This window comes from Poromitra crassiceps (assembly GCF_964638095.1).
Source record: "Poromitra crassiceps genome assembly, chromosome: 17".
Lineage (NCBI taxonomy): Eukaryota > Metazoa > Chordata > Actinopteri > Beryciformes > Melamphaidae > Poromitra > Poromitra crassiceps.
In genome coordinates, this window is record NC_139635.1 from 25,650,606 (window position 1) to 25,665,864 (window position 15,259).

General features: G+C 45.3%; 2 protein-coding genes across 2 annotated transcripts in view; both read left to right on the forward strand.

Annotated features, from left to right (window-relative positions):
- Nucleotides 1–644: 644 nt before the first annotated feature.
- mrpl37 (mitochondrial ribosomal protein L37) lies at nucleotides 645–12,903 on the forward strand. Its single transcript, XM_083653637.1, has 8 exons — nucleotides 645–1,127; nucleotides 1,937–2,120; nucleotides 2,526–2,641; nucleotides 3,335–3,520; nucleotides 5,246–5,400; nucleotides 6,911–7,042; nucleotides 7,987–8,061; nucleotides 11,990–12,903. The coding sequence occupies exons 1-8, from the start codon at nucleotides 743–745 to the stop codon at nucleotides 12,065–12,067; spliced, it is 1,311 nt and encodes a 436-aa protein (XP_083509763.1). The 5' UTR covers nucleotides 645–742; the 3' UTR covers nucleotides 12,068–12,903.
- A 368-nt stretch (nucleotides 12,904–13,271) lies between these two features.
- LOC310791953 (acyl-coenzyme A thioesterase 11-like) overlaps nucleotides 13,272–15,259 on the forward strand; it is a 23,769-nt gene continuing 21,781 nt past the window's right edge. The window contains exons 1-2 of the mRNA XM_083653636.1: nucleotides 13,272–13,403; nucleotides 15,102–15,259. The exon at nucleotides 15,102–15,259 is cut by the window's right edge and continues 28 nt beyond it. Coding sequence (XP_083509762.1) covers nucleotides 15,110–15,259 — 150 coding nt within the window. The 5' untranslated portion in view covers nucleotides 13,272–13,403; nucleotides 15,102–15,109. The remainder of the gene's footprint in view (nucleotides 13,404–15,101) is intronic.

Below are 15,259 nucleotides of genomic sequence, written 5' to 3' on the forward strand. Positions count from 1 at the left end.
TATTTTACTGGAACTGGGACTGGAACTCTTGATACCCATCCCTGTGTGACTTCACTAGCCATTAGTCAGGCCTCGCTCACAGAGTTGGCATGCAGCCTCTCCTCTCTCTCCCCAGAGGCTTTTCATATTCCACTTCTGGCTGATTACAACTCAGCTCACCCCATGTGTGCTGCTCAGTGCTCCAGAGTTCACTGGCTCGGATTCAAATTCCACTCGCCTGTGTGCTGCTCGAATCTGGAGCTCTCCATGGTGCTGAACATGTGTTGCGACATTTTGGCCACTAATTAGCCATGCTTGCCCATTTAATCGACCCTAATGACCTAATTCAAAAATCTGGCTCCAGTTCACCTGCAGGGGTGCTCTTTACACTTCCTGAAAGAGTCAGCACTTCACATTCTTATTATAGGATGCTATTTTGCAGCCTACTATGGGCCTATTAAGATTGTGTGTGATTTCTTGTATTTTAATAGAATAGAATAGAATTATAATGTATTTTTGTAATTGTATATAATATAAGTACCGTAGCTACTGTAATACAAAATTTAACAATCAAGATGCAGTTTCCCTCCTAACCTGGTGGAGGCGCTCTGTACTTTCATAACGCCTACTGTCAAAGAAGTCACTGAAGAAAACAGCGGATCAAAGATGGCGGCGTCCTACAGCCGCATTTGACATGATAACTAGGTTGTAAAACGCATTGTGTTTATGTTCAAAACCCAGCCTAAATTGCCCAGGAGGCGAAATGTTACCGGAAACGGCACAGCGCTTAAAAACGGCGGCTCCGTTGCTCTCTCAAACTATTTTATTAAATGATTTGAGACTCTTCTCCGCGCATGGAAGAAGCGGCAGCGTCCAGGTCAGGCGACACTTCAATGTCAGCTGCTGTCTGCTTGCCAAGGTCCCCCCTCGACCCAAACCCAGGGTCCGAGTGGAAATCCCCGGACTGGAGAGGATCACCTACGGGGAAAGGCTGCACTACGTGCCGGGGCTGGCTAGGCCCGTGTACCCGCCATGGGAGAGAGCCTGCAAGGACCCCAACTACTACAAGTCTCCCCCGGCTCACGAGATGCCGCTGTACAAAGAGAAACCATGCTACGTGTTCAACCAAAGGACAAACATACTTGAAGGTAACGTAGGTAACGTAACTAAGTAGCAAGTGCTGGTAAAGCCAACGCCGGGGGACGCTCTCTCTGGCACTGGCAGGTAGTGACTGGTCAGTGCAAACTAGTGGCCTGCAGTGGCAGGTAACACCTCAGTAACGGCCTGTGTGACACTGACACCTTATGGCAGGTAGTGGCAGAAGAACACATTTTACTCAACTTAAAGCTCAGTGGATTAGTGGTTAGCACTGTTGCCTCACAGCAAGAAGGTCCCGAGTTCGAACCCCAGTCCATCCCAGGTCCTTTCTGTGTGGTGGAGTTTGCATCTTCTCCCTGTGTTCGTGTGGGTTTCCTCGGGGGGATGATCCGGTTTTCTCCCACCATCAAAGACATGTATGAGGGTATGTGAGGGTTAATACTGCAGTCGGTGCCGTTTACACTGGCAAAAGAACTGGAGTTGGTCCCCGGGCGCTGCACTGCGGCTGCCCACTGCTCCTTCCTAGTTCTAGGAAGTTTCCTAGTAGAAGACGGGTCAAATGCAGACTCAGAAGATGAAGTTCCCCACAGGGATAAATAAAGGATGACTTAACTTAACTCTTCAAGAATATCGTTTTAATGTTTAATGTTGTGAACAATGTAGTTTAAGGCTGTAGTGGGGTGAATCACAGATATACTGTACTGAAGGAAAACAGGACTAATGATGGTCAACAATGCATAACAGAACTAAAGTTAAAAGGCTGGTGAGATTACAGTCAAGACATTAAAATGCCTATTCACCAACTCTGTCATCACATATTGGGGTTCATTGCTCAGTCACTACTCTCTCTCTCCCTCAGGTGTGCGTCAGGCTCTGTGGTTGACCAAAACCAAGATGATCGCCGGTCTGCCCCCTCAACTCCTCTCATTGGCCCAGAGTCCCGCCAATCAAATCCTGGACCAGGACGAGCGCGTGCAGAACGCCATCAGACACGCTCGCTTCTGGGACACGACGGCGGACCGGCCAGGCAAAGACAAATACTGGTAAGAGGACAGAAAGACACACACACACACACACGCACACACACACACACACACACACACACACACACACACACACACACGTACACACACACACACACACACATTTAATTCTTGCAGCCATCCAAATCAAATCTGTGTTAGACTCAATTCAGGGGCTGTGAAGGTGTTCAAACCTGCTGTGTTTGGTGCACTTGGGTTGGGAAAAATGGTTGATGCCAACAATGCACATACATTTGTGCTTCTCTATTTCAAATAAATTAAAGACTGTGTGTGTGTGTGTGTGTGTGTGTGTGTGCGTGTGTGCGTGTGTGCGTGCGTGTGTGCGTGCGTGTGTGTGTGTGTGCGCGCGTGTGCGTGTGTGTGTGTGTGTGTGTGTGTGTGTGTGCGTGTGTGTGTGTGTCTCAGCTACACCCTGCTCTACGACCTACTCCATCTGTGTGGCAGTCTACAGTCCGTGCACCCAGCGCTTGGCAAGAGGATCAAAGCAGAGAAATACTCGCTGGCTGCTTCATGGAGCAGAGGTATAACACCCTGACTGCTACTAGTACCCACTGTTGTGTTGGCTGGCAGTAGTGTAGGAATAGTAATAGGAATAGTGTAGGAATAGCGTAGGAATTACTATCTGTGTCAGTAATGAAGTTAGTGTTGCTTTTGTTTGTCATCCCCTCTATATATCAGATTGTACTGTAGTTGAATCATCCAGAAACTAGAACCTTTTACAGTTAGGTCCATATGTATATTTGGTCCATATGTCCATATTTGGACATTAGACACAATCTTCATCATTTTGGCTCTGTACACCACCACAATGAAACAATCAATATCTGCTTTAACAACTGCAGACTTCCAGCTTTAATTCTGGGGTATTTACATCCAAATCAGGTGAATGGTGTAGGAATTACAATACATTTTAAGGGACCAAAATAGTTGGGCAAACTAACATAATCATGCAATCGTCCAAATGGGTTTTGAAGCATTTGACTGAATATGAGCAAATAATATTGTCCGAAACACTTCAGAATTTATTCTGCTCCTGTTGTCAGCAGTTGCACCATCAATAAATACAAGGGAACCACTTCCATGGAAATTGAACTGACGGCTAATACACACGTGTCTAGCATTGTGGTGGTGTACAGAGCCAAAATGATGAAGATTGTGTCCAATGTCCAAATACATTATGGACCTAACTGCATTTGTGTGTGTCTGTGTGCCAGGCGAGGACTTGTTCCAGGTGCGGGGTCAGAATGGCTTGCTGCTGAACAGCATGGCTCCTCTCCCAGAGCTGGCCGGCAAACAGGAGGTGGCCGACACGGCCGGTCACGTCCTGGAAACCTTCTACCCCGTCTTCCCCACCATCGACCTGCAGAAGCTGCAGCTGTACAAGGAGGAAAATTACACAGGTAACAGGACACACAAGCCATCTGCTATGTCATGGCTGAGCAATTTGGGACCCGCCGGCCAAGTTTAGCCCGCCCCCCGTTTGTTGTGGCCCACCATCGATTAAAAAACAAGGTCGCTTTCACATATAAGCTGTTTAGTCCGCTTTAACCGCGCCAGAGTTCGTTTCCTCGGATAGTGCGCTTCGTTTGGGGCGGTGTGAAACCGCAAATGAACTCTGGGGCGGAACAAAAAAACTAACTCTGGTCCGCTTGAAAACGTGGGTCTGGGTTCGCTTCCAAGTGAACCCTGGCGCGGTTCGTTTGTTGTGTGAAAGCAAACCGGACTAAACACAAGAGCGCCAGTGCATCTGATGCACTCATGCAGTGCATCATGAGTAGAAGACGGTAGAAGGGAGCAAAACAAACACTGCGGCGCGTGCACACGTGTACAGTACCTGCACGTCCTGACGTACGTCATCATAACAACACATCGTTTCTCAACAGCTGGCTTGCCTTCTCCTTCGGTACGTAGGCTACCCGTCTCATCTGCGGAATGAAATGTTCAACAGCTTTATGCCTCATCTGCTGCTCATATTAGGCACATTCTTGTCAAATATTTATTTGATAGTAACACCAAAGTAAAACCACAAATCCCAATATCGCAGGTGGTGTTGTTGCTCCATGGTTTGTGTTTTGCGGATTCACTTGTGTTGTTCAGTCAGCCCTCAGCCAGGCAACAAGCCTGCTGAAGAGAGGCGAGATTTCCCTTCTCTTTTCCGTCCAATAGACGAGTGACTGTTTCGACCACGTGACATTGTTCAGAAAGTTTGGTGCGCTTGTGACAAATTGCATGTGTGAAAGCGAACCAGACCAAATGAAAATCGCAACAATAATGTTGCAACTTCACCCCCCCCCGAATCGCACCGAGTCCACCAGCTTATATGTGAAAATCCGTGTCTGATATTACTGTCTTTCGGAAACTGTGGCGGGCTCCTCTTTAAAGCTAGCGTGATGGTTCTTATACCATAAATAGAAGACCTAAGGAATCCATTGCTACCAACCCTGTCAACCTAGCATGTCGGGAAGTGGGCTAAATAACACTCCCTTGACCTCTCACCTCAAGATATCTGAATGAGAATGGGGTTCTATGGGTAGGGTTAGGGCTAGTACACACCTTGAGTTGCGTGCACTTTCTGTCAGAAAGGTATCTTTCCCTTTGAAAATGTTTAAGCTTTTTTTCCAATCAATTTCAAATCTAACTCCAATAAAAGTTTTTTTTCTAAATAAGTTTTTATTATTTTGAAATTTTATTTTAGATTTGAATGTAAATTGTCTATAAAATATAATGTAATATAATTAATGTAATGTAATTTCACATAGCATCAACATTTATTTTTGGCCCACGGCCCTCCATCCAGATACATTTTTGGCCCTTGATAGGAAAGAATTTGGGCACCTCTGTCTGTGCTATATACTACAAGATAGGGATGAGTAACCCCTAGGGATGCACAATATTATTTTTTGTAGATATATTCCGATGTTTCCCAACTCTTTTGGCCGATTGCTGGGCGCCCGGCTAGTGCAGCAGTAGATTCCCTGCCTACCAACGTGAGGGTCACAGGTTCGAGCCCCCGCGTTACCTCCGGCTTGGTCAGGCGTCCATACAGGCACAATTGGCCGTGTTGGTTTTAGTTTGTCCAATAAGTGTTCAGGGCTAATTAAATAACATCTCTCTCGTCCAATCAGGTTTCAAGGATGACTACCCTTACCCCCATGCCCATACGCTTTACTTCCTGGAGGCGGGAGATGTACCCTGTAGGCTTTATCCAGAACAGTTCAGAGCCAAGATGATCATGTTCGCCTTTGGCAACGCTCTGGCCCGTGCACACACTCTGTATGGGGTAAGAACACGCACACACGCACACGCACACGCACACGCACACGCACACGCTGCATAGGTTGAGAACAACACACTGCAATGTTATTGATATGACTTGACGTAAACCTTTGATGTGAAAATTATCTTCTCTCCCCTCTACGACTAAAGCGGGGAATACACTGTACGTACAATGTTTTAGTTTTTTTTTAATGTTTTTCCTCCCGATCCCCCCCCCCCCCCCCCATTTTCTCCCCAATTGTACTTGGCCAATTTTTCCCTCTGCCGCTCTGGTCGCTGCTCCACCCTCTGCCGATCTGGGGAGAGCCGTAGACTAGCACCATGCTTCCTCCGAGACATGCGCAGTAGCCAGCCGCTTCTTTTCACCTGACAGCGGGGGAGCTTCATCGGTGGGACGTAGCACGTGGGAGGATCACGCGATTGAAAGAGGAAAAAGGCCAGCACTCTAGAATGCCCTTTTAGAGTTTAATGTACAAGCAGCAGACACAACGAACGCCTTTCAGCTAACAGCCTTCATCAGCGTTGTCCCACCAGTTCCCTTCCACCCCAAACAGGCGCCCTGACCGACCAGGATACATAACCTTAATCTGGCTTCCCACCCGCAGGACACAGCCAATCGTGCCTGTATGGACGCCCGACCAGGCTGGAGGTAACACGGGGTCGCGAACCTGCGACCCTCGTGTTGGTAGGCAGGGAATCTACCGCTACACTACCCGGATGTCCGGGGACTGTCAGAAATGCATCCGAGCGCCCGACAGGCGGTTGGGAGCAGTTGATGGGTCCTCGCTCCTCCCTCTACGACGCCTGACAGAGCTGAAATTTAGCCCAACTCTAAAATGAGTCATGCGGCTCACAAATCGGTCCGAAACGGCCTCAATTCGTACAGTGTACTGTATGCCCAGCTTAAGGGAAATAAATAACTTAAAATTAGAGATGCACGATATATCGGCAATCATATCGGTATCGGCCGATGTTAGTCATTTTTCTAACATATCGGCATCGGTCCGATGTTGCAATGTTAATATTGGTTATCGATATGAGCCAAAATGTTCACATTGAGAGGAAACAATGCGGTGAATCTATGATTTTTTAAACACGATTTCAATCGGCAGCCCATCTTTTATTGTCACACGAACACATGCATACGGCCACTACACACACTCATGCCGACGCTGGATTTATGGGCTTTTCCAAATGTTTTGGAAATAAAGAAATGCATTACTTTTTCAAATTCAGTGTTTACATGTGTTTTTTCAGTATGTACAAAATGTGATTATCATAGAAATGTGATTTTATACAGATCATATCGACATCTGCAAATATCATAACAGCAATGTTAATATTGGTTATCGGAGTCAAATTTTCTCCCACTCTTGCCTTTCTTTCCATCTCTCTCTCTCTCTCTCACCCTCTCTCTCTCTCTCTCACCCTCTCTCTCTCCTCTCTCTCTCTCTCTCTCTCTCTCTCTCACCCTCTCTCTCTCCTCTCTCTCTCTCTCTCTCTCTCTCACACAGACCCAGCCTCAGAGTGTATTAGATCGTCCTATAACAGTACAGGCAGTGGGGACCAACGGTAGAATATTCCAATTTGTCGTTTTCCAGCTCAACACCACTGATCTCTCAGGAGACGAGGGCATCAAGAACCAGGTACATTATTCAAATGGATTTACTTTCGAATTTACTTTATTACTTTACAATTGTTTAACAACATTTGGGGGGAAATTAAGGCATGCAAAATCCCGACCCCCAGGTTGAGAACCACTGCACCAGTGAACAATAGTCACAATATTTTGGTCTGATTGCATGCATTTTTGTTACTGGGTAATACGCCTTATTTGACTAAGTGATATGACAGAAAGCAACTATCACAAAAGCAAACTTTGTAATTTTGCTTAGGAAAATGTGTGATTGAGGACTGTTCTTTCTCATAAAACTCAATAAAATTGCAGGTGCTCTTGAAGAAAAAAGGTTTGGTGCATCTCACGAGGCAAAACAAACTTGGTAAATGGTAAATGGCCTGCATTTATATAGCGCTTTTATCCAAAGCGCTTTACAGTCAGTAGTTCCATTCACCCATTCACACACCGATGGTGGCAGCTACCACGCAGGGTGCTTGCACACCAACGGGAGCGATTTGGGGTTCAGTGTCTTGCCCAGGGACACTTCGACATGCAGACTGGAGGAGCCGGGAATCGAACCACCGACCTCTTTTATCCAAAGCGATTAGTGGACGACCCGCTCTACCTCGTGAGCTACAGCCGCCCCCAAACTTCAGGCGATGGAGTAGGAAGATGTCACCTTATTTCAAATAAAAGGCCTGTATTGAAACATGGCTTGTACACTTTAAAAGACTGACCGGTTTCAACCCTCATGAGGGGTCAATCACTCCTACTGTAGCTACCGATAGGTTTCCCATCAACCGTCATGAGGGTTCGATCGCTCCTAGGTACCGATACTATAGGTTTCAGATGATGAAATCCTGTATTGATCAGATCAGATCAGACTACTATTCAGGTTGAGGAAAGCCTTGCGGTTTTAACTGGTTTTCTTCTACTGTCTGTCTGTCTGTTACTACTGTGTGCTGCTGGCAGGTTTGGGTCGATGGAGATGCGGAGCTCTATGCGTATGCAAAGGTCCGACCGCTCATCAAGAAGAAACAAGTGCAGGTAAGATGTCTGTCTGTCTGCGTATCTGTCTGTGTGTCTGTCTGTCTGTCTGTCTGTCTGTCTGTCTCTATCTCAGGTAATGTGCTCTTGAATGGTCGACAAGTGTGTATTCCCTCAATGCAACTGGTCAAGCGTGTGTTCCCTAAATCTAACTAATCGTCTCAATTGTATGTTACTAATACCTACATCGAAGTGGTTGTCTCTCTACACCACACATGGGCAAAATACGACCCGCGGGCCGCACCACCTGTGTGGCCCGCAATGGAATTGCAAAAAAAAAAAAAAAATTTTTTTACACACATAGTGCACCTGAACGCAACATGCAAGATACCCGCTGAATAAGTGTCCAAATGTTCATGTCATATTCTGGCCAATACTCCACTTCTGTTATAGCATTTCAGTCTGGAATATGGAATATCTTTCAATAATCTTTATGACTAAAAGGCTACATTGAAGTAGCAATTTAAATAACTCAAATAACTCATTGGTTTTGGATTTATTTAGCTTCAAGACTGCATTTTTTTCGTGTGACCCTCAACACAGGCTTTGATCATCCCGGGACACTTACTGATACTTATGGTTAAATTAACCCACTCATATTCTGATTTATTTCAAGAAAAACATTTCAGCTAGTGGAAATTCTAATTGGCTGGTAACTTTAAAATCTAGCAGCCATATTGGCAGGTGGTCAAAAAAGTTAATTTCAAGCCCTGAGAGCAGGTGGTGACATAGGAGTGAGTGAGAAAAGGATCAAATATTGGTGGTTAAGACTGAATAATGACATCACAACTGTTAATTTAAAATGAGTTATTCCTCTAAACCTGGCTTCAAATGCACGAAATTTTTCACGCTGGCGCCGTTTGGCCCTCAGCAAAACCTGGTAGCGAGGACATTTTTTGTGGCCCTCTCTATGATCAAAGTTACCCATCCATGGGCTACAGCATGACAATATTTGTTCGGCCCCTGGCAACAATCTGGGTTTCTCATGTGGCCCCCCATGAAAAATAATTGCCCACCCCTGCTCTACACAAACTGTATTGTAATGTAGGGCAGTTGCAAAGACCACAATATTGCTATACCTGTGCTATAGACAAGCCAACCACGGTGGATGGCAAGCAACCACCACAGCAGCACTACCTTCATGTTTTTTCTTCTTGGCACTTGTTTTACCCTTCAACAACTTGAATGTTAAATAAATATATTCATAATGAAAACAACAAGTGTATTGTTTCCTGCCAACAGTGTTGCCAACTTAACGACTTTGTCACTAGATTTAGCGGCTCTTTTCAGAAAAGCGACTAGCGACTAATCTGGCGACTTTTTCTGCCCATGGGAAACAATGTTAAAGTGTTGAAGCCCAAAGCATTTGCCATTAAAGTATGCTTTATAGCTCGTACACAGTACACACTACCCCGACGGTTGCCAGTCATCAGTCGCAGTTCTTTTCACACTACTGTACACACTGTCTGTGTTGTAATCAGGAGTCTTTGAGTCATCTAAGAATTGCATAGCTACTTAATGCTTTTTACATTTGTTTTTTTTTTTGGTAGAGGGACAGCAGTTTGTACCATTTTGTAAGATTGGCTTCCTCGGTCACACCACTTGTCTGTTTGTAGGGTGCTGCAGACAGCAGACATCACCCTGGTTGTTTGTAGGGTGCTGCAGACAGCAGACATCACCCTGGTTGTTTGTAGGGTGCTGCAGACAGCAGACATCACCCTGGTTGTTTGTAGGGTGCTGCAGACAGCAGACATCACCCTGGTTGTTTGTAGCATGCTGCAGACAGCAGACATCACCCTGGTTGTTTGTAGGGTGCTGCAGACAGCAGACATCACCCTGGTTGTTTGTAGGGTGCTGCAGACAGCAGACATCACCCTGGTTGTTTGTAGGGTGCTGCAGACAGCAGACATCACCCTGGTTGTTTGTAGCATGCTGCACACATCACCCTGGTTGTTTGTAGGGTGCTGCAGACAGCAGACATCACCCTGGTTGTTTGTAGGGTGCTGCAGACAGCAGACATCACCCTTGTTGTTTGTAGGGTGCTGCAGACAGCAGACATCACCCTGGTTGTTTGTAGGGTGCTGCAGACAGCAGACATCACCCTGGTTGTTTGTAGGGTGCTGCAGACAGCAGACATCACCCTGGTTGTTTGTAGGGTGCTGCAGACAGCAGACATCACCCTTGTTGTTTGTAGGGTGCTGCAGACAGCAGACATCACCCTGGTTGTTTGTAGGGTGCTGCAGACAGCAGACATCACCCTGGTTGTTTGTAGGGTGCTGCAGACAGCAGACATCACCCTGGTTGTTTGTAGGGTGCTGCAGACATCACCCTGGTTGTTTGTAGGGTGCTGCAGACAGCAGACATCACCCTGGTTGTTTGTAGGGTGCTGCAGACAGCAGACATCACCCTGGTTGTTTGTAGGGTGCTGCAGACAGCAGACATCACCCTGGTTGTTTGTAGGGTGCTGCAGACAGCATCCATCACCCTGGTTGTTTGTAGGGTGCTGCAGACAGCAGACATCACCCTGGTTGTTTGTAGGGTGCTGCAGACAGCAGACATCACCCTGGTTGTTTGTAGGGTGCTGCAGACAGCAGACATCACCCTGGTTGTTTGTAGGGTGCTGCAGACAGCAGACATCACCCTGGTTGTTTGTAGGGTGCTGCAGACAGCAGACATCACCCTGGTTGTTTGTAGGGTGCTGCAGACAGCATCACCCGGGCCGTGTCTGCCTCACTGCTCTCTTCTCTCCCCGGCACAACCAGATATTTGGCACACTAGATATCTGTCAGACCTCTGTGACTCATCGGCGAGCGCTCGGGCGGCTCCGATTTGCGACCGCCGAGTCAACATCAGTCAGTGTAGGAATTGAGCCAGGGCAAAAACGCCCCAAGAAATCTCAGAACGCCCCTAAATACCATGACCGAGGGGCAAAAATTGCCCCCAAGATTCGGATCATTTCATTTACATTCAATTGATTTAATTGAAAACACACAAACAGCGCTGTTGTTGTTGTTCACGCTACCTTTAGCAACTTAATGCGTTAATTCTTTTTTTTTAAGTGCCCCCCAAACTTTGTAAATGCCCCCATTTTCTAGACCAGTGGTTCTCAAATGGGGGTCCGGGGACCCCCAGGAGTCCATGATAAGTTTTCAGGGAAATAAAAATAAAAACTTTTTTCTTTTCTTTTTTGCAAAAGCTTCATAGTTCAACGAAAATATTTTATGCTTTAAATCTAAAATGGTTCATTGATTACCTTCTAATCTAACAAACCTATCAATTTAAAAGTGAAGCACATTACCGTGGAAACAATTAAGCTTAGCCCAAAATCACAAATCAGCATGAGGGGGGTTTCCGGTATATTTTCTATCTTGTAAGGGGTCTTTGGCTGAAAAACATTTGAGAACCTCTGTTCTTGACAGTGGGGGCAAAGGTCACCAAGCTCAAAATACTGCTCGCCGAGGGCTCAGAGCGCCTAATGTGAACTAACTAGGCATTACTTGCTTGTCACCCAGAGAGGTCTAATGATCACAGAGCAGAGGCCCCCTCTCTCCGCTGCGAGCAGAGACTGTAGGTTATTTGATATGCAAATTAGCATGTGCCATCATCTAGCGACTTTTTGAGCAGCCAATAGCTACTTTCCTCGGAAACAAGTTGACCTCACCATACTGCCATAGTTTGCCGATAAACAATGTGACCTTATGCTTAAAATATTTATTTTTTTACGTGTCTCCATACAAGAGAGAGCATCAGATCAGTATCAGATCTAAGAGAGCATCAGATCAGTATCAGATCTAAGAGAGCATCAGATCAGTATCAGATCTAGTATGAAATGATTACATTGTATGTGACAGTTCTTGGCACATAACGTAGCCAGCAAATACACCTCCTGATGGGTCTGATTAGTCGTCTGTTGTCTGTCTCCCTGTAGGTGCCAGCCGGTCTGGAAGGATACCAGCCTGAAACGTTCCACAAGTTCCTGGCCCTCTACCTGCATGGAGCTGTCTAAAGACTATGATACAGTACCTGACTGATACCACTTTCACACCAGTGACCAGGGTCAGACCAGGGTTACTTGACCCATGTTCAACCCCCCTTTTTGTCAATTCACACCGAGTCAGTCAACACGGATTCATCCCTGGTCATGATCATTCAGATAGGACCCGGGTCTGGCACATGAACCAACATCTTACAACAGGGTTCGTACAAAGTCTTGAAATGCTTGATTTTAACCATCATGTTTTCAAGGTTAGGAATATGCTTGAATTTGAATATACGCCTTGAAAAGTGCATGGTTTTCTACATAATCTGCAATCTGGTAGTTCAAATGAAAGTTTGAAGATATAGTTACACACTAAAGAAGGCTAGAATAGCTAGATAAAGTGCTATGTTGACCCGTTACTCTGGAAATTAGCAAGCATTAAATAATCATGATCAAAACATTGAATCAAAGTTAATATGAACAGCTGGTAAAATAAACGGTGACAATATACATTGATTGCTGTGGGTAAAAAGCACTGGTATAAAGGAGTAGCCTACTGTGAAATGTATTTTTTGCAATTGCATTTACAGTAACAATTTAGATCCGAGAGTACTCTGGACATTTTTGCTTTTGGTACCTTGAAAGTGCTTGAATTTCATTCTTGAAAAGCTGTATGAACCCTGTTACAAGAGACCCGGAGCTGCGTTCATGACCTGCATGTTCACACAATGTTACATTTCTGGATCATCTGAACTCCTTCAGGGACTAAACAAACCACAGCTTCTCTGCGTTCACGTGTCGGCACAATTCCAGTGTTTCTCTTTGATACTGTGATGGGTCATTCAATAAAAACTGAGTTATTCTAAGTGTAGATTTGTGTGTTTGAACTTTTTGTGCCTTACAGGAGGGTAATCGAGGAGGGGTTCTAGCAGTGATTATCAACCTTTTTCATAAAAAATGTAGACAACATTATATTAGGGCTACAGACATCCATTTGATAAGCTTACTATACATACTTGCTTGTCAGCATATCTTTTCTGTTAAGGTAGACCATGCCAGACATGAAAAACACTAGGCTTTGAGTATATAGGAGCCAGTCCACGCCCTTAAATACAGTCTGATAGGCGTGGTCAGTATGGAACTCGCTGTCAAAACACACACACACACACACACACACACACACACACACACACAGATACAGTCCCAACACACACACACTACACAACACAACACAGACAGACAGACAGACCCAGAAGCACCTGAAGAAATCACAAGCAAAGAGGCAAATAGTTGGGTTAGTAGTTTTCTAAATTGCAGGCTGGTAACCTTCGCCAACAAACGATACACAAATACAGGAAGTAAGGTGAGTGCCTTCAGAATAAGATGTATAGTAATGCTTATTTGTATACGTATTTGAGCTTTATTGTTGTTGGCTTTAGTAAAATAAAGCCTAAATTTGACGTTTGCAAGATAGTAGGCTCGAGACGTCTGGTGTTTGCCTGTCTGGGTGGAAGGCAATTCAACTGAGAATTGTGAGAAACAAGTAGTCTTATTATTACAAATAAAACCTTTATTTTGAAAAGTGTTAACCACAATGCGCATTGTATATTCTGCCTGACTTGACACCACATTGGCTAGTCAGCAGTCGGGTAAGTAAATAAAGCTGTATGTAGAGTTATGCTAGCTATTAAAACCAACTTTGATTTATTTTAATACGGACGTTACTTCTACGTGACGTAGTCGCTAGCTAACGATAGACCTGCAGTGGGCAAACTTTATTTTCAGCGTTTGATTTTCCCTCGCAACTCAAACCTTGGTGGATTCTGAGTTCATCCAAGGATAATACACACGACACAAATGCAACAACTAAACTAAAGCATAAGTCACGATCATAATTATGATTATTTGCGAGTGTTGATAGGTCGATATGACAACTCTCTTGTGTTCTTCAATTTTAAATGTGAATGGGGGTGGATAAAGCTACAGGAAACTGTGTAGCAATATAGGGTATGTCGCCATCACTGCAGTGTGAGTGTAGGCTACACTACTCCTGTACAGACTTGTGCTACTACTACTGAGTCATGGATGTCACAGTTTAGGTTTAGTTGGTGCCCCATTTAACTAGCCTACCATTTAATATGGAGGATGTGGTGTCAAATTTGATCACTAGTGTTTGTTAGTGTATAGGCTACACACCCTGTTTACATCAACTAACTATCTGAGTCACTCTTAGGGAAACTAGCAGAACCCGTTCCTGTGTGACAGGCCATTTACTCAGGCCTCGTTCACAGCGGTGGCATGCAGCCTCTCTCTCTCCTAGAGGAGTTTCATAGTCCACTTCACTGGCTGATTCAAACTCCGCTCACCTGTGTGCTGTTCCACTCAGCAGCTCTCCATGGTGCTGAACCCATGTGTTGAGCCATTTTTGCCCCTAATTACGTAATTCAAAAATCCGGCTCCATCGGGTCATCCAGGGCGTGCTCTTTACCCTTGGATGCGCCATGTGCGCGACATGTTGTGGGATTTATGACATCACACTGATGCTGTCACTGATTATGTCACGATTTGCATCACAAATCACTGATGATGTAGTATGTCACTGTGTTAGCGCGCACGTTCGATTTCTAGGGTGGAGACTCTGGAGACGATACACCATGGGAGCAACATGTTGTGGGATTTATGACATCACACTGATGCATCACAAATCACTCATGATGTCACGCTTTGTATCGCACAAAATGTTACACCGAATCGTGACTAACACCATTAGCCAAAACGTGACTAACACCTTTAGCCAAATTTAATTATTGATTGATTGATTGATTGTTTGATGATGATGATGATGCCACTTAAAAAGCCTGAACTATCTTGTGCAGTTTTGTTTTAAAGTGGATTTAGGCTGAACCTGGTGTCATACTGCCTTCAAGTGCTGTTGGAAATATTTATGTGCACACTTGAACAACACAACAACGTGGAAAAAACGACTGGGAAATGTTGAAATAGTTGAGTTTCATTGTTATTATGTCCACGTCCTCGTCATCCCTGTGGCTTCTGCCCTCAGCTTCAGAGATGAGTTTCAGACCAGAGGGTGATGATGTGGAGGAGGAGGAGGCGGAGGAGGAGGAGAGCACCAACCCCACCCAGGTGAAGATGAGTCAGATCGTCATGCCCTGCCACAGCAACCACCGCCAGGAGCTCAGTGTGGGACAGCTGCTCAAG